Source organism: Eutrigla gurnardus (genome assembly GCF_963514095.1).
Source record: "Eutrigla gurnardus genome assembly, chromosome: 24".
Lineage (NCBI taxonomy): Eukaryota > Metazoa > Chordata > Actinopteri > Perciformes > Triglidae > Eutrigla > Eutrigla gurnardus.
In genome coordinates this window covers 6,291,615-6,311,478 of record NC_139935.1, presented here as the reverse complement: position 1 = coordinate 6,311,478, position 19,864 = coordinate 6,291,615, and the positions used below count along the sequence as shown (strand labels likewise).

The 19,864-nt window shown below is 44.7% G+C and overlaps 1 protein-coding gene across 2 annotated transcripts in view; it reads left to right on the top strand.

Annotated features, from left to right (window-relative positions):
- Positions 1-19,864, top strand: part of LOC311009730 (interleukin-1 receptor accessory protein-like 1) — a 151,401-nt gene that overhangs the window by 73,002 nt on the left and 58,535 nt on the right. For both annotated transcript variants that reach the window (XM_084004077.1, XM_084004076.1), the window contains exon 6: positions 16,394-16,468. In XM_084004077.1, the coding sequence (XP_083860203.1) occupies positions 16,394-16,468 (75 nt within the window). The remainder of the gene's footprint in view (positions 1-16,393; positions 16,469-19,864) is intronic.

Here is a 19,864-nt window from a genome sequence, read left to right as displayed (position 1 = left end):
AGCTGTTTTCCCATAACTCCCATGTTTGCATGCCCCACCCCCGCCCCCCCCTGTGGTTTGGCAGGCTGTTTGTTATGCGTTTCCCCCTGCCATCGCTCCCCAAACCCCAGTGAGTCAACTCAACCCTGCGCTCTGATCAATCCAGCAGCGGTGTGTGTGTACACTGTAGTGCACACTCAGCATCCCGGTGGGTTTTCCACCTGCTGGCGCCATCAAAAGCAACGGCACACGGGAGACGTGATTGCCGAGCGTGCAGCAGGGGAGGAGGTGGGCGAAACTGGAGAGAGAGGGGATGTGAGCGCGAAGCCTGTAGAGCACGGTGTTCTCACACTCGAGTGGTTACTTGGTTACTGTCGAGCAGTGCAGGCTGCAATTTGTTTCTGTGACTTCTATGAAAAGGAGGTGTCGACGGTATGATTTGGTCCTGAATACCTTCAAGAAATCATAGAACGGAGCTGTCTCCGTATACCACAGCCCTGTTTATGCTAAGGCCATCCCTCTGTGTGCGTGGTTGTGCCCTCCCATGAAAAAGTGACACATAATTGGCAACCTTTTTTCCCCATCCGGATGCCTTGACGTGCTTCAGCTCCGCCTGGCAGATCTCAAACCGCCGAGGAGGAGCTCCAGGATTTAGTTTGACTTGGCCAGCCTTCCACAAGGTGAGCTGACTTTGGTCCGTGTCTCCCCGCGTGATGAGGTGGCACTTTCTGGGCACAAACGCCGGTTTAAGCAAACAAAGGACGCTCCCTCCCTCTGGCGTTTTGTGACAAGATTTAGGGCACGGGAGCTAGCATGGGTGCACTGGAGGATGTAATGCATTTTTAATGTAACTGGACTGAAGATGAATAGCAAATCATGATCAGGAGCGGGGAACAAAATAGTGTTATCGCAAAGTTTGTGCCATGATGTGTTTTGGACAGTTGTTGCATGTATTACAGGCACCCCAAGCAGCCACATTATGCCTCGTGTTTTCCCAGAGTGCAGTGCATAATTTACACCCAATGAAAGTGTTCACTGGCGATGTTTGCCCTTTATGTAATGAAGCGGAAAGTGCAGCAGGTACATACAGATCGCTGCAGTCGGCGGGATTTGAAAACGACTGCTTTCACGGCGTAAGTGGAACAGTGGGATCTCCTAATGAGCAGAGTACACATGTGTGTGGCTACACATCCGGGGGAAAACGCCGGCCCTCGTGCAGGAAGCACTCAGATTTGCTCTTAAGTGGCTCGTTGGAGTGGTTTCGGCGAACGTGGCGCATTCGCCAATTTTCTCTGATTCCGAATTTTCTCACTCCAGACCTGTTGGAGGAGTCCTTACACGGTATTTATCGGGGGCGTTAATTATGCTTATTATGCCGATTTACTCACATGCATCCTACACAAAAGTAAGCAAAAGTTAAGATGAGAATACTGAAATGCATGAATGAGGTTTTGAGGTGCAACCAACTGATCTTCTGCATGACCTTCACCCAGTGTTTCCCAGCCTCGCCACACTGTGACTCCCATGCCCCGGAATGAAGCCAACACTTGGAGCGGTAAAAAGCGTTGGCATCAAACGCAGTCTGGCATTTAGCAGAAGCATTTAGTGTCAGTGTTCCTGTCTGTTGTCTGGAGGACGCATTAAGGAAGAACTTTGGCCACCAACCAACGTCTCAGGGAACTATTAAATCTGTTTGTTTCTCTTCTTCATTTATGGAGGCGTTTTCAAAAGCTATAGGATGACTCCCCATCACACCCTCCAGCTATTTCTACACCACATGGTGACAAAAATGGCAGGTGCACTTGTGTTTGTGGTGTTTGTGAGTGCATGGATAGAAATCTACGGCGGCGTATTAGGGCAACTGTAAGGAAAAAAAAAACGGAGCCGAGAGAGGTGGGCAATATTCTGAGAAAAAAAGTCACAAATAGCAAATTTGCTAGTTTTTTTGCAAATTTGGCTAGCATAAATGCCGGTTGTTAGCATCGTAATAAACTAGCAAATTTAGCAGTCATTGAGGAAGTAAACACGTAGCTTGACCCGGATGTTTGCCGTTGCTACGACAACAAGTGAAAGCTACCGCTAGCTTAGGCAAACCACCCATTCAATAAACACAAATAAGATGACAATTTGGCCCATATAAAATTAACCAACAATAACGATCAATAAACATCACGCTAAGGACCTTAGTAAAGCGTTGTCGCACGTTGGAATGGATTAATTAGAAAGATAAAAGCGACATTCATGGGAAGTTAGCTAGCATAAATGCCGGTTGTTAGCATCGTAATAAGCTAGCAAATTTGCCACTTTTAAACTAGCAGATTTGCAACTTTTTTCTCAGAATATTGCCCACCTCTCTCGGCTCCTTTTATTTGTTTTATTTATTTATTTTTTCATTACAGTGGCCCTAATACGCTGTTGTAGAAATCAGGGCCCGGCACTCATATTTACCCAAACCTCTCTGCATAAGAGACGAGGTCTTCCCGGAGCAGGTGAAGCCAACCAACAGATGTGATGCCGCTTTGAACAGATGGTGCGAAAATGCCAAAAATAAACAAAAAAAAAAAGGTCAGGTGGTCTGGTGCCTGCGCTGCTAGTGCAGCACGTTGATTGGGCTTCTTCTGTTTTTTAAAGAAGGAAGGCAGAATCCCTGACAATAATCCCCCCGCATGAAAGCAGGATCAAGAGCTTACAGGCCCTAATTACGAACAGTGGGAAGCTATTGGACATATTCCTCGTGGTTTCTGACAGGTAAAATGATGCTTTTGATGAACACCGCTTCCTTAGACAGCTGAACACAGAACACCTTTGTCCTGAGCGTGTTACTTTTCAGTTATCGCACCTGATTTTGGGATCCCCAAACCGACCGCCACCTTTGCAGCGGGGCTGCTGTCACACGTCTTGTCAAATATCTATCAGCCAGGCAAACTGTGCTTACAAAGGCTCCTCTGACACACCGTGCATCTGGGATTGCTAATTAAGATGACGTGTTACATAATTAATGCCTTTGCTCTGCTAATTAGCGCTCACTTAGTGCCTTGGCTTTGGAGATGTGAAAACCAGTGCTAAACTCGTGTTAATGTAATTCCACACTGCAGCGGCGTGGAACCAGCGATCAAAGGCAGAGATGTGTCCTTATGGCTTTAAGATGTTGTTGAAAAACAGAATTTTTGAACACATCTGTATATTTTATTTGACTTGTTGGGTTGGTTTTGAGTGACTTAAGATTCATGGCTCCTGTCAAAGTCACCAGTGCATGCGTCTCCAGCCCCGAAGACACCCTCCCTCCTGCCACTCCTATCTCTGACAGTGTGTAGAAATGCCCCGTCAAGGACACTTCAGCCACGTGTCAATCCACCGATGAGAGATAAGAAGGTGGGACGGGACTCCTGCATAATTTATAGAGCGCAAAAAAAAAATCAATTTCGTGGCATAAATTACTCCGATGTTAATTAGTTGCAGATTGGTCTTTTACAAAAGGTGCATTCGAAATCACTTCGGGGGGAGTGAGTCGCTCCGCCGGGACGGCAGTGTGATCATCTCACATGATGGGAGCCTTGTTTCCTTATTTGGAAAGCAACGGAATGGTGACGATGCGGGAAAACATAATTATTGTCCGTCCCTCTACTGGTAAGACAGGGTAGGCTGTGTTAGTGAAGTCAAGTACTGTAAATCCTCTTGCTCCCTACTACTCAACCCCTCCCATCCTGCCTCCGTCACACGCTGACACACACACACACACACCCGCCACCACACACACCACCCTCGGTCAGGGAGATTGCTTTCCAGCGCTTAGTTCAGTGGCGATGCCCAGTTGGGCCTTGATGTAATGGAAATTGATTGCACTGCTCCCAGGCTACACTGTCATGACAAGTTATTTTAATGGCACTAAAGCGGGCTTATGTTGAAGTTTAAAGGAGGGGGGGACAGCGGCAGTACAATGACTCGGGGCGTATTTACAGCATTGCAAGGCTTTTTATTTATTTGTGAGAAAGCACAATGTTTATTTAGAATTAAAGACGGCGGGTTAACCATGAGAGACTGGGGATATGATGGGGCGTAGTGGTTGACATGAGGCTTAAAAGTTATAAGTAAAGAGTGATTTGTGTGTGTCTATGTACATGAAGTTGTAGAGTAAAGCACATACAAGACATTTACTCTTATTTGACCACATTAAGGGGATTTCTGAGGAGAAATCTGTTGTTTATTGACTTCACACAGTTAATAGTCGCACCAGAGAGCAGCGACACACAGAACTTTCCAGGTTGTGTTTGTGCCTCCAGGTATTCTTTGCCTCCCCAGAAGAAAATAACAAAAACAAAGACGGGCGCTCTCGCCTCCTGCATTTCTTCAGTGATGTGTGCTCCACGGGTGAGGTCATTTCTTGTCAACAAGGTGCATTCAGGTACTTCCGAGCGCAGGTCGTCTGAGACTTCCTGGCGTGTGCATTAGTATTATTAGAAGAGACTTCTTAGCCATGGGCGAGCTTCTTCAGGAGCTGTTTACTCCTCACTTTTTTCCACATTTCTTCTTCTTCTTTCTCTGCTTCGCCGCTACATAATAAACACAATGATTTATGTCATAAGCAACAGACATCCAGGACTTAGCGATAAGTACTTAACAGTCTCATAACACAATCGGTTTCTAATTTATTTTTAAAGTTTAACGGCATTCCAGATCACAATTTCTCTATTATATGATGATGACTGATGCACCGGCACTTCAAGTAATGTTTCCCTCCCGTTTTTGCCCGCGGGCCAATTAAGGCTCAGTGTGTGACAGTCAAGTCCAACCCAAAGGTCCCTGCACTTCCTGACAGCTTAAGCAGCCCATTCCGGGCCGAGGCAGCCGTCTCCGCCCACCGCGTGCGATCATTACCACAGACGTGGGTTGGACGCACTCCCCGGGCGCCGCATTGATTGCACTGGCGAAAACAGATCTCGCCCGGAGGATAGAGGCCGCCGCGCTTAGCGGCGACGGCGGCGGCATCAAGTCCGGTTTGGAACAAAGTGGCACACGCCCACTGTTCTGATTTCCCACGGCGGCGTGGCTGTCCACTGTGCGCGGCAGTCGGCCTCATCACGCAGGTCGGCACAGCCAAAACCTCACTCACGTACCGCTCGGATCGTGCGAACGAGTCTGGAAATGAACTCCGATGTGGAAGGACTGTGGGCGAGCGGCTCAGGAGGGAGGGAGAGGTGGCCGGTCAGCTGCGTCCGTAGGCGAAATGTGTTCGCCACATGCGGAGATACGGGAGAGAGGAGGAGGAGGCGTGCGAGGGAGCGATAAAGAGAAGTCACCGCCACGGACGCGATGAAGAGTCACTCGTCTTCCTTCAAATATGCTTAATTCAGATTCAACTCACATGGAGTTGTGGGCTTATAGAGGGAGATGTAATCCATCGCAGCTCCCTGTGTGACAGATCTAGAGCATGTCTAAATAATACATCGTCATCATACAGCATGTGTAGGGGCCGACCTGTCATTAGCACCAAGTTAGCACATTAGCTATATGAGCCTTTTTTAATAAGCTATCTGTATAGTGAAAGCTTCACTTTTTATTAACAATTTATTCCATTAATATCCTTGTCTGAAAAGCCTTCATTGGAAAAGGGAACAAATTACGATAAAATGGCAATCTGAAGGAGTAACACATTCCTTCATTGCATGATTAGCAACACACAAGTTCTCAGTTCATTTAACAGGAAAAATGATTAGCTGAATATAATTTAATAATAATAGAATATGCCATTAAAATCAAACAGGATGAATGTTGCTACAATGAGAACAAAGTATTGTTCTCCTTTAAAAAAATAACACATTAAGTCTATGTTACATGGAGCCATCAGATAATTAGTTTATCACACATTTTAAAGACAAATAACTCATTTTTCCCACCTTTTAATTAACTAATTGGAACAGAAACAGGGAAAACGGAAATGCAGAATAACAACATTTCATTTCAATCCAAAAATATCCGAACTTTCAGAACACGCGTCTCCCTTTTGCAGCTCTGAACGCTTGCATAAATGTCTCCCCCCTCCTCCCCTCATCTATGCATAGCACATCTCGCCCGAATGACTGCAGTGGATTTAAAAAGGTGGAATCAATAAGGTGCACAGCTTTCACCTGGATCATTCTAGCTCATGGAAGGAGCCGCCTGCCCCAGCATATTGCACACTCAGTGGTTTTACACTGTCAGCTTAAATTAGTGTATTTTCATGCCTTTGTGTCACAGCTAAGCTTTTGTCGTCCGACCTGAAAACCCTTTTTTCTCCTCAACAGCACAAAATGTCGGGGGGGGGGGGGGAAAGAAATTGGCATTGTGGCAATTAAATGGATGTTACTCCAGCGTCTCTCAGCGCTAGTGCAGTTTGGGGCTCCCTTGGGGAGAACGGGTTCAGGGGGGTGAGCGCAAGCCAGCGATGTAGGGCGCCACCGCGGCTGGCACCCGCCACCGACCAATGCCCTGTTTAAACAGCTGGAACGGTTGGCACCGCCCGCCTCCGGAGATTTGCTGGACAACTGGCAAAGGGGGGTTGAGAGGAAGGAAGAGGGGGTGGGGGAGGGGAGAAGGAAAGGAGGGGGGGGGGATGGGCAATAGGGGGGCACTGTGCAGAAATGGCACCAAGCAGGAATTAAACAGGTCGCTGGCAACAAGCTGAAGAAGGAGGAGGTTGGAATAGAGTTCAAGTCAAACAGACACGGTTTATAATAGGGGGGGGTGGCCAGCTAAGGGGGGGTCACTTTGGTTGGCGAGTGCAATGAATGGCTGACCAGAACAAATAATAAATGGATTGAGGAGAAGCCGTTTTGTTTGCCATTGTGACTGTTTGTCGGGGGGCGTTGAGGCTGTGCTGTAGGGGCGTTGGAGTTGACGGACTTCCATAGGGGAGCACTTTGCCGCCTGCAGCAGGGGTTCGACTGAGAACGCCAGCACCTGTACCAATGTACAAGCAGCCAACCCAATGATAGATGTACAATAGACATGTTGACACAAGCTCTATCTGAACCCATTAAGACTGAGTGTTATATGGACCCTTGGTAACCCATGGTAACCAATGAAGACCTCCATACTTCAGCACGTTGTACCCATTGTATGTCAAAGACGGTGAAGGTTCATATGTTGGTCATTGGTCAGTGTGTGTGTGTTGCAGCTTCATTGAGAAATTGAGTAATGATGGCGATTCTACCGAGACCAGCAGGTTTGGGTTGATTTTTCACCTCCGAGATGCCGGCCTCCTCACCGTTCCCTTGGCCCGAGGAGTTCCTTTCTGCTTCCGTAACGTCCATTTCAGAGCTTTTTTATTATTAAAGACGATCATATCCTTGTTTATGGAAGTGCTTAAGCCCTCTGGTTTAATCATATTTCCTTCCAGAGGTATGTTGGCAGCGGCTTTGATGAATAATGCAGAGGCTTAGCGCTTTACTCCTCGCACATTCCAGAGGATGCTCCAGCCCCATTGGCTTGAAAATCATTTCAGGCACCGGCGGTCGGACCTCGCAGTGGTTCATGTCAAATACCAATATTGGACCGACCCAGTTTGTTTTGACATGGAGGACGGGAGGGAAGCGTGTTCGTCAAACAGAGTGCTACAGACTGTATTCTATAACAGACTGTTAGAGCAGTAATACTTGGACCTTAGACCCATTAGACCAGTGGAGCTGGATAACCTTCTTCTTATTGGGAAAATGTCAGATTCCAGTTGGGGAAACGACCACCACACTCCTAATATCTCCTTAATGAACTGAAAAGGTTAAAAATAAACGACTGGGACTTGATCTTGTGGGTATTTTTCAAATTTGGATGTATATATATTATAACAGCAACTGCACCTGAACTCCTATATTGTCTACAAGATTGTTATTGTCACAAACACAGTAAAATCCTAGTTCACACTGAGCAATGGAATTCTAATTTTCTTATTTTTGTTTCCCCGTTGTATCCGCTCTGTATGAAATATAAGATTTTGGTTTACAACAGATAAGCCCGGCTTAAGTATAGCAATTAGCGGCGTAGTCTTTGATGAATCACCTCGCTGGGTGAAACTAATTTGTGCTTAGTATAACAACCGCGTGCACCCTCTGCCCCACATCTAATTTTGGATATGTATAAATGGATACAGTCTTGTTAGCAATTAATTGTTCTCTCAGTTGTTTGCTTTTCTGGTACAGTAACGACTCCGCATGTTGTGTTTCTCCCGAAGTTTAATTTCAATTATATTTTCATCTCCTACTTCTCTTTTGTCCCATTAATTGTTTCGAATATTGCACGGAACAGCGACTAGATGATATTATAAGATATTGCAACAGTATTTAAATGTAATAATTTAAGATTCAACTCTCAATCGTGCACCTAACTGCCTACAGCATCTTAATGTAATTAGACCATGTGTTTGGAGCCACAGGTTCGATTCCTCTCCGGCACCTTCCCCTCAAATACACACCAGCTCACAGGAAGTGCTTCTCCATGGCGGTGTGTGGCGGAGGCATCGCTTACTAATCCTGAGCAGGTTGATTTCAGCTCTGCTCTGCTTGAGCGGATGGGGCTGTGGACGCCGCCACACTACGACCAGAAAAAGAGCTATTTATCGACCAGTTAAGCATTGGTCCCACTCAATAATCCCTCCCAATGTAATGTACAGATGAGATCTGAACTTCTATCTAAACAACCATGTTTGATTTGTCCTTGGGAAAGCACTAAAATAAAATCGTCTTTTTGAGCTGGAGGAAGCAAACTTGTAAAATCTTAATTAAAAGATGATATCAGACGTGGCGTTGCTTATGGAAAATAGGGAAATAATGGACTTAAAAGACAAGTTTGTACAGACGGAGAAGGGAAATAATCCTGTGTGCTGGAATGAGAGAGAACTTATTTGCCGCGGGGAGAGAATTGGCATTTTTTAATATCCACAGCGATGAACTCTCGATGTAGCGACTGTGAGACGGCGGAGTGTCATTTGGAAAAAGATACTTCATCTTGGATATTTTCCTATGCTGTTTGTCTCTTTTTAGTCCTCATTATGGCAAAATAACTGTAATTAACACAATCATGATTAATTACAGCACAGAGCCCTGGTATACACATCTGCCTAATTGCAACTTTCTCTCACTTTATTTCAAATTCAAAGTAAGCGGGAACTCACATTAGCGATGCGTCTCCTCGTCTAACTTTTAAAGTTTAATTTTGTTTTCTTCAACTTTTTCTCCAACGATATTAAAAACAAATTCCACTCCCACTGTTGCCACGGCAGCCGCCACGTCCACATATAGACCCGGAGACGGCCATTTTGGGAGGATAACATGGGAAAAGCGGGAAGTGTAGCGCTGCCAAAGGCAACTCGCCAAGCTGATTCCCACAGCGATATATACATAGTAATACCCATATTGATTGCTCTGAGTAAATTTATTGAGGGGGACTGGAAAGCCGGCTGGGTGGAGGAGGGGGGGGATTTATGACAGCCAGCACTCAAGATTAATTCACTTTTTAATTACAGGGAAGTACATAGGTATTGCCTGTCGAGTAGTTAAATTTAAAGCTAAGACAAACGGCAAGCAATGCTGAGAACGCAGTAAATGCAAGAAAGTGTATGAATCAATAGGAGATCTTTCTGTATTAGCGGCGTGTTCGAGCTCAACGGAAATCTGCTTTCTGCATATAATTAAACCCCGTTTTTAATTATAGTAAGTTATATAAGTTTCAAGCTGACTCATCTTAACACCGACCCCTTCATGCGTTTTCTCTCTCTTTTTTTTTCTTCATAAATTCACTTGGTTTTTCGGGTTGTTTTCATGCGGCAGGAATGCAATCCCCCCCCCGCAGAGGCGAGCGCTTGTCAGAATGTTAATGTGCTGTTTTTGAAGCAGAAACCTGCACATTAGCAGAGTTTAGTGCTTCCGAGCCTCGGACGGCCATCTCTGGAGTCTATTTCACACCAGAGGCACTCCAAAGACGAGCTATTAGGGAGTTTAAACACAAGGATCCCAACAATAAGGCCATCAGGAATCATAAGTTAGCGTTTTTTTAAAGCAATATGCTAATCTGCTAATCAATTAATGTCACTCAAAGGGTGTAATGTGTGTAATTTGGTCTCCTGCGTTCACTTTCACTCCGACAACATTGACCTTTCGCTCTTGTGTGGAAATGTTGGATTCCATCAAAAGAACATGACTCATCCGGCGTGTTTGACAAGCGGCGTGCCGGGTTCAACATCACACCCGCTGCCTCGTCATCGTCCGGGAAGGCCGGCTGGCGTTTCATCCTCGGTGAAAAGTCACATGTCTGACGCCGTGAAGGACTCAGCAAGGTGGCGTGTAGTCATACGTGATTTATCACAAACTAGTGACACTTCAAAGCAGCATGTGTGGAGGAAGCACACAGATTTGTTGCTATGCAACAAGTCAGGTGCAAGCTCATGCAAAAGAGGAAACGCTCCCACCTCTATCGGATAAAAAGAGGGTGTTTTTTCTCTGATTGCGCTTTGGAAATTATCTAAAAAATCATTAAACAACAAGGTTTTTGTGATAAAGTAAAATAACAAAAAAAGCTTTTGAATTTGAACGCAATTATATCAGGTCATTTCAAGATTCGAAGCAAAAACGTCATTTAATTTGGAGAAACTAAACCTTTTTTTATCCACGCCTTCACAAATAGATGCTAATATCGTTTTCATCGTCATTAAAACGTCAAATGTGGGTGCAAATGGTTCATGTGGGTTGCATAAATGATATCCGAATATCCTTTCACAGACAATCTTTGATTTAATAATGCATTTCTCTCTCACCGTATCATATCTGTTGCATGTAAGCATCTTTGAGGTTATAAATAGTCGACCGAAGCCGATCCACTGCAGCTTATTTCATATCTAAACCTTCACTCACCTCAAAGGTGAAGCTCTGAGGGCTGGTGTGGATCTGTCCTGCCCACCAGCCTGTCAATCAGCAGCAGGTTAACCCGGCTCGCTTCCCTCCTCCCACCTCCATCACTAAGCATATTTCACGCCCATACAATGACCCCGAATGCCTCCCGATATTCAAGCACTTTCCTGTATCAGAAGCACCATCTTCACGTTCATCTCCATGTTTTTTTTTCTTTCTTCTTCACGTCTCAGCTCACTCTCCCACTCTATCCGCGATGTAACCCTTTCCGTTAAAGCTCCGCCGCCATCTCCTTCCTCTCTGACTCACCCTCAGCTCCTCCCCGCAAGGGATATTTTAGGCCATGCGGCTCGAAAACATATCACCATCCCTCCCACCTCCCACCCTCCTTACCGCCGAGTGAATAACACATTTCCGAGGCGGGCTTCTTTAATTAACAACTCTTTCTTAGCCACGCGTGATTAGCCGCACGGACAGCCCCTCCCCCCCCTCCGACAGCGCAAATGTTTACAGGTTCAAAAAGTATGCATCCGATCCCAACATCTCATTACAGCGTGAGCAGTGTGTGTAATTATGTGGAGTGCCGTTCTCTGGGAGAGTGAAGTCGCTGCAGCTATTCCCGCCGCCCCGCCGTTATGTGATTTATGTGATTTCCCCTGAATGCATCGTCCCGTCCTTTGAGCCCTCTTCTATTCAATTGTTTTGATGGATCTGCTTAAACAACACCGTTTTCAATAAGGAAATATACCATTATTATGTTCTGCCCGGGGTTTCTATATTGCTATTTTTTTTTTCCAACAAGTATCCCTGGAGAGTCGTTTCTTTAGGGTTCATTTTCTCTCCAATAGTATATTTTCCGGCGCTTTCAAATATCAACATTTCAGCTCGGGGAGTGGATCTCATTTTTAACAAGCGGCCTCTTTCAGATAAAGAGGTTTGCTCCTCGGAAGAAGTGGCTGCATTTCTGTACCCGACTATCACAGAGGCGGCTCGCGGGCTGAAATCCTGGAGCGAGGGTGGGATGTAAAAGAACAATGTGCAACTAGATGGGTATCCTCCTCCTGATAATCATCTAGTAGAAGCCCCAAATCAAGTATGCCCCCTTTAAATGTTGCCTGATATCTGTCTCGTATACAGTATTCCTTCATAGCTCCCTCTTGTAGTAAAACATCTCCGACATCAGAGGGATCATCAGACATCGGCACTCATCCTGACTGCTCCATTTCACCCGCTCGCCTCAGGCAGCTGTTTTTCGGGGCGGCCGCCTCGAGGTCCTCCCGCTAAAATAACAGCTATTCCGCCAGAAACTATGACATTTACCTCCCACGCATGGTTGTTCTCACCAACGCCGGACTGATCCGCGTATCTGCTGTTGGTGAAATCTCTCTGCTCAAAGCAATGAGGTCACATTAGGAACAGTGCACATTAAAGTGTACAGTGTAGATGTAATAATATGCAATAACTTCTAGCATTTAATCCCAGCAGTTGACTCAAGCATCGGACCTTAAAGTGTTTTTATAGTCATGTCACCTCCTTGGGATGACGAACTGGAGTTATATATTATTTACCAGCAGAAACTACGTTTGACAAAGTGACTGATTGAGTTCAGTTTGCCGGTTTGTGGTCCATTTATCCCCTCTGCCCTGAGGAAGGCAGTCCCCTTTTTTTCAAAACTATAACAGCTCCTGACAGCTGCTGACAAATGTCTTTTCCTTCCCACTTCTCTGGAGCTCCCTTCGGCCCAAAGTCCAGTTTGAAGACATCCTTTCCAACGTCTCCAACACATTCTCGGATTCTCTTAAATGACACATCTCCTAATATAGCAGGTCTCAACAGATGACTTATTTAATGACCATATTTAGTTTGACGTTAGGTCGGCTGTTGCCTTCTTTTAAGCAACATCAAAATAATTCAGGCTCATTGATACATTTTTTAAAGCCCCTCTTTGTTTTGATCCACATCCAAATGAAGACTTCAAAATAGTCTTGTTTTGACAACTCCCCATTTATGCTGCACGCTTTCCTTCATCTTGTGATTTTAGACAAAACTAGAAAAACCAAAGAGAGTTTGACAATTTTATTTTTTATTTTTTTTTTATCTGTATTAAGCTTTTCCCCTGGTGGAAATGGCATCGATGCTGCTGTTGCAGCTCGTGTTGTACTTTGTGTTCAGTGCTAATTAGTGCCAATCATCACCCCTGTCTTATAAGGGAACTGCAGTGTTATCATGAAATATTCAAATCAAGTTGATCACTTTATTATTTTAGTAGTACACCAACTGCCAAGTCACTGATTATGGTTGACATCAAGAGTAAATCTGCACACACACTTTTTTTTTTTTTTTTTTTAATTAGTCCGACTGTGATTTCCGATCCGACGAAACTGAATCAAAAACAGTACAGGGGTCGAAGATGGTTCTTTTTTTCCTTTTGCATGTGTGTGACTAACAAGATCTGCCTCTCCAGTTGCTCCGAAACGACTTTCATTTATTTCCCCCCCCGTGGAACTCACACTGCATCTGTCCTTTAACGATCACAAACACACACACACACACACACACACACACACACACACACACACACACACACACACTCCTCTTAATCTGCGTCTGCTGAAGTGTCCTTTAATGAGGTGTGAACAGAGGACCACAACCCTCTCCCTCCCTCCTCCCTCCTTTTTCATCTCCCCTCTCACCCCTGAGAGCGACGGAGGCAGACCGACCGAGTGACAAAGACGTACCGCCGGCGACCGACAGACGGGGGGGGGGAGGGAGGGGAGAGTTAATGGGAGAGAACAAGGTTCTTTTTTTTCTCTTCTTTTCTCCATCCCCCCATCCATCATCATGTGATCACAACGACAGCAGATCACAGGGCCTTTGAGGGACACTTTAAAGATTTTCTCCCCAGCTGATACAGACGTCAGGCTTTCCTCTGTGTGCAGATATCCGTGTGTGTGGCGGGAGGCGAGGCCCACTCCCTATAATAATCACCCACCACCGACTATAAGACCAGCCACCTCTAATGCATCCCAAATGTGTTAAACAGCAACGTATTTTCATCTTTAAAATTAGCTCACGAGAAAATGATCCATTACCTTCCAGGATGGAAGGATTTCACCTTCAACTCCTGCAAACCTGCATACCAAAACGACATCTTCTATATTCTTGAGATATTTAAAGAATAAAAAGTCCAAACACAATCAGTTTAAATTGCAAAGCGAGGTCACCACGGCGAGCGGCGTGCCTCGCCCTTTTAATTGAGAGTCAATAGACTGATCCTGTTTGTTCGGATGAATCAGAGTCGAGGACACAGGAGATGGGAGTTTCAAGGTGGTAAAGGTCTTAACGGATACTCCCATCATGCCTTGAGAGCCTTCAGATGCACAATCAGCACCTCTAGTCCTGTAAAGTTATCACGTCTGAACTCCAGCTTTGTACTACAAGCGGAAGGCGTAGTAAAGATCCCCTCCACACTGAAATCTCATTTAGATTTCCATCCTGTACTAGTGTATAAAGCATCAGAGACGAGTCGGTTTGGTGAACATACATGTGCAGTTAGATTAAAAGCACATTATCAGCGTTTAAGCTTTCAATTTTATTTTCAACCCGGTGCCACGTTTTCCCTCTGTAACTTCAAACGCTATCTCCCTCCCTCCGGGTGCTACCGGAGGCCGTTGCTAGGAGGGTTTCGCTATTATGTAGAAAACGCTTGGCCAGTGAAATCTTAGCCGTATTCTATTTTGTTTTACCATTAATGCAAATATATAAACTCACGTGAGCAGCATAAGCAACGAGCTGCGGATCCATGTTTGATGTTTGTATCCCCAGCTGAGCCTTTTTTTTTCTTTTTCTCCGTGTTACTATAAATACATGCAGCCACATCCCGGCCCGTGCACCACTTCCTCTCACTTTCAATCCAGCATCGTCTTGGGTACGACGAGCCAATCGGAGTGGAAGAACTCCGCGTTCTTTTTTCCCCTTTTGAGTCATAATGAAGCAAAATAATCTGAGCATATTTCATCAAGGAAAAGGTAATTACGGTAATGAGATTTCTTTACACAGCACTGAAACGCGGCAGGCTCGGGGAACGGTGTCATTTGCTCTGCTTTTGAATTTGTAACTAATGAGCTCACTTCGGCGTTTTCCCTCCTTTAAGACCACATTACGGTTTTCTCTGTTAATCGATGTGTTCTATTATTGGCACACGCCATTGAAGTAAAGTTGTTTATTTGGCTTCCAGAGTTTCAGGGGTTTCCAATCGTATCCAAGAAGGGCCGGTGTGGGTGCAGGTTTTTGTTTGAGCCTGATTCAACTAATTAACTCGCCATGGTCTTCAATCAGGACCTTGATGAGTTGGATCAGGTGTTAAAACAAAAACCTGCACCCACACTTCTTCTTGGACACCTGACTTAAGTAGTGCATCAAAACAATTCAAGACTGTGTTTTAAATATCTCCCCAATAATGTTAAATATGATTAGTGTGTAAAAAATAAATGATGGCGGTTGTAGAAATGCCAGTATTTGTGGTATCGAGGAACGCGGGAGGATGTAGCTGTCAGGGAGGAGTGGTGATGGTGGATGGAAGAGATGTTAGGATTTCCACTAGCCAGAGGGCTTTCATACCAACATGTGAGGCCTCTGCTGCGGTGAGTTACATCACCAGGAGGACTGGAATGTGGAGGAACAGGTTCGATGTGAACTCTGAAAACCTTTTTTTTTTTCTCACCGCTGCAGTTAAACCGCAAGTCATTTGTACCGCAACAAGCCTCGTCCCTCCGAGTATTTCCCAGCATGCACGGATAGAAAACCTCTCTGATGCCACTTTGAAGACTAGAACCAATTAGGGAGTCATTATAATGAGGAGCCTCTAAGTACACGTCTTTTGTTACTCAGCAGCTGTCTAATTGGAGTTGGTGTATTTTGGAAGGGCGTTGGGACGAAGGCTTTGCTAATTTCACTGTGATACACTTTTGAGATCAGCAGCTTCCGCTTTGACAATACACGCCACATTATTCCGTTTGAGTCGTATTATTCCATCGTTATTCTGGTCATTTTCATAGATTCTCCGCGTGTCAAGGAACTCACATTTCCCGTGGCTGAAAATACCGCATCTCCCGCAGCGGCTCTTAACCTTCCCATGGCCACTGCAGCTGTGAAGGGTTTTCCACCTCGGGGTATATGTTCTGTGGATTCAGAAATGCTTGACTAGTTACACAGCTGCCGTATATACAGCGCACTTTGTATAGCAGCTCATGTCCAAGCCATATCATCACTTAGACACTCCTTTTTTTTTTACGAGGAATAGCATTAGTATGGAAGCAGCTGCTTCTTTGAAAGCATCCGCATTGATGTTTAAAGCTTTTTGACTCACCCATTTTTTTTCCCCGTGTCCACTCTTTAAATATGATATTTCCTGTTATCTGTCCCCATATAAATGTGTGCCTTTATTGTGGTCTTTAATGAATAAATCATCCTCCCGCTGTCCACAGGGGAAGAAGGATGTGGAATTTAATGTGCTCTCTCTCTGTTTATCTTTTCCGCAGCTCCCCTGACTGACAAGCCGCCAAAAATCCTTTTCCCCTCGGAGAGCCAGACGAGCGTCCTCGAGATGGCGATAGGTAAGGAGACGCGTTTCATTCAAGAACACCGATGGCACATTCTCGGCGTGTTGACGGTGTCATGCTTTGGCACACGAAAGCGGCATCGCTTCCATGAAAATGGCAATTCCCCCAAAAAGTTGCTCCTGTTCTACTTTTGTTTGCAGCAATATGTGCATGATTACCATATTTAAGTTTAGGCCCATCCTCTTGGTGTACTGCTAATTCCTAGCGTCTATTTTTAAGCAATAATTCATAGAAATTGCTTCTATTTCCTGCACAAATGCTCCGTGAAAGACTTCCAGCAGGTTAATTTGAAGAAATACCTCCTTTGAATTGAGACATCTGCAGGAGGGAGTTAAGCAAAAATAAAATAAGTAGAAGCAATCGGAACTATTGATTTGAAAACGGTACTTTTGTCATAAAGGGAGAGTCAGATAGTTGTACTCACTGTGGAAATATAGATTGCGCTGAATTTACCGTGTGAGACATTACAGTATTTTCAATATTTTCTTTTTTCATGGTATTACGTTTTACTCCCGATGATACCAAAAAGCGTTGACACTGGTTGTTAGCGTTGGGATGTTTTGTGCGATTGTGTTCAGTGCTTCTACTCCTGTCCGTTCAGAAACCTTCAGTTTCCATTTTGATGGAGGAAAAACCACCAGATGTGTAATTCAACAGAATTGCGGACGTACATGGAAGTGGATTCAGCTTCCCGCTTTCCCGTGGAGCGCCATTGTGCTTCCCCGTGCTCGTTCGGGCATAATGGTCCTGTACTAAGAAATCTCACATCATCTCCGTCTGCATCACCTTCACAATCTGTGATGTTAGCGTTACTTCAATTGCCTCTAATTCTGCCTCATAGCGGACGTCTTTCTGCCTTCCGATGTGCAGGGGCTCATGGGAGAATTCCCACTCTGTCGCTGGGCGAGAGCTCAGCTGTTGGTGGGAGAGAAAATGGGTCATGATGGAGGCTTTCTTTGAAGTCAATTTGTCACGGGCGATGAACACAACTGGCCCGCAGAGGTAAAAAGGTGGCAATCGGAAAAATAGGCGCAAATCATTGTTGCTTCAAATTGATGATGGATAAAAGCCTCTCTGGCTTTTTCCCCCCCCGTATGATTAAGTGTTTGATAGTGGATGATGGGGATTTTCAAATCCATTTCCTTAATGGTCCAAAGCAAAGAGACATGCTGCTTTTCTTGGAGTTTTGTATTTGTATATTTTAATTCTCTGTTGAGGATTTATTTTTACTCTCTAGATCTTGAACCCTGAATTACGGAAGAGGATTAGGGCCACATGTGAATGTAGTTTTTGAGGTCTGACTTTAAATTCAGAATTCTGAGATTAAAGTCCGAATTCTGAGAATAAAGTCAGAATTCTGAGAATAAAGTCTGGATTCTGAGATTAAAGTCAGAATTCCGAGAATAAAGTCAGAATTCTGAGAATAAATTCAGAATTATGAGAATAAAGTCAGAAATCTGAGAATAAAGTCAGAATTCTGAATTCTGAGAATAAAGTCAGAATTCTGAGAATAAAGTCAGAATTCTAAGATTAAAGTCAGAATTCTGAGAATAAAGTCAGAATTCTGAATTTCGAGAATAAAGTCAGAATTCTGAGAATAAAGTCAGAATTCTGAGATTAAAGTCAGAATTCTGAGAATAAAGTTAGAACTAAAAAAAATTTTTTAGTCCTAACTAAAAAATCCTCTTCCGTACTGAACAAATCAGTTTTCCTCTCGTTTTCACTGGATGCGGATTAGTAGAAACATACATGATATATGAACACCTTTTTAGATCGGGCGAGCATGTTCTCGTCATCAAGTCAAGCGCTGCGTGGTCTGTTTCGGGTGGAATTTTAATATCCATTCTCCCGTGAAATATCGAAGCACAAATGGCTTGGGCTGACAGTTAATTAGGCAGGTGAGAGGGAGAGAGCGAGCGGAGTGGAGGGAAAAGGCGAATGTGGAGAGACACTTTTCAGACTCTTGTTATGGAAGTCAAGGGATGAACAGAGAGTCCTAGAAATGAAGGGGGGCCCAATTAATCAGCACAGGCCCCCCTCCTTACTCTGTCTTCCTAATGGATGCGGTTCCTCGGTTCTAATTGATTAAAATGCTTGATTAAAATATGCTGTCGCTCCTCTCGGCCCTCAGTGGGCAAGTCTTTCCGCCGCTTCCTGTCGGACAGACCGCTTACATTCTGCTCCTGTAATTAGTCTGACAGTTGAATGTGCATTCCCTCCGTCCTGTGCAGATGTAGAAGAATTGTTTGTCTGTTCTTGAACCCCCAACGGCAGAGCTACTTCTCCAGCTTTTGTTCTGCTGCCAGGTTTGATTTGTCCCGACGTTGGGTTTTTTTCGGTGGGGCTCACCTACCTATCATGACATTTTATTTTCGGGGCTAGATTGAATTTACAAGTGTTGCGGCATGCCGTTTTGTGAGATTCATTCGGGGAAATATCCACCAAGTTTCCCCCCGTGATCTTGATTGGCTTTTAAAACTTCAAGCGTCTCCGCTCAACGTATCGCACTTCGTCCCCCGACACTCGACATCACGACACCGCAGCCAGCTTTCTGAAATTGCAGCGGAGACAGCCTCCTCGCTAAATTCTCCCGGAATATACTTTTCAGCCTAGCATGAATGCTTTAAGGATCCCTCCATCTTTGTGTCATACTCTGATGCCTCATCAATCTGGAATATTCTTTGCATCCCAAGAGTTGATTTGAAGGAGTCTTTATGAGATGGAACTAAATGTGTTGTTTTGGGTCAAGGGAAGGGTCAAAGGTCACAGATTCACCTCAACCTGCTGTTCAGGGACAACTGATGTCTTCATGCCTTGAAATTAGGGTCTGTTTGTGGGAAATGTTTGATTGACACTCAAATTAGATGTACAGATTTGATGTATATGTACACTTATTCATGAGGGTGTTGTACAAATACACTGGTATTTGGCGTGGTGTAATCGCGTACCCGCAGCCGGCTTATGAAGCCTTGTGGAAAGCCTTCCCACACGAGTTAAACAATCAAGCAGAGGTGTGATTTATTTTTTTGGCCATGTAGTGAAACATCATTCTACTTTGGGATTACCAGACCAGGATTAGGGATTATATGTAATCTTTGTATTAGTAGTAGGAGATTCAATATATTAAGCCCGACCAAGCAATACTAAAGGCATCCGTTTAATTACATAGTCTGGGAGTCTGAAGACACTCAGAGGTGGAGCTTCCTCATTTGTATGTCGGTGAGTAATAGGAGTGTGAACTGGAGAATTGGTCTTCGGCGTGTCATCGGTGTGAGGACACCTCAGGACGCCGTCATTATCCTGAATTTACTTCGGCCGCCACATCAACTCCTCCTTTCTACTCGTCTGTGAGGATGTTTCTGCCGTTAGGAAGAAATGATGTACTGCACT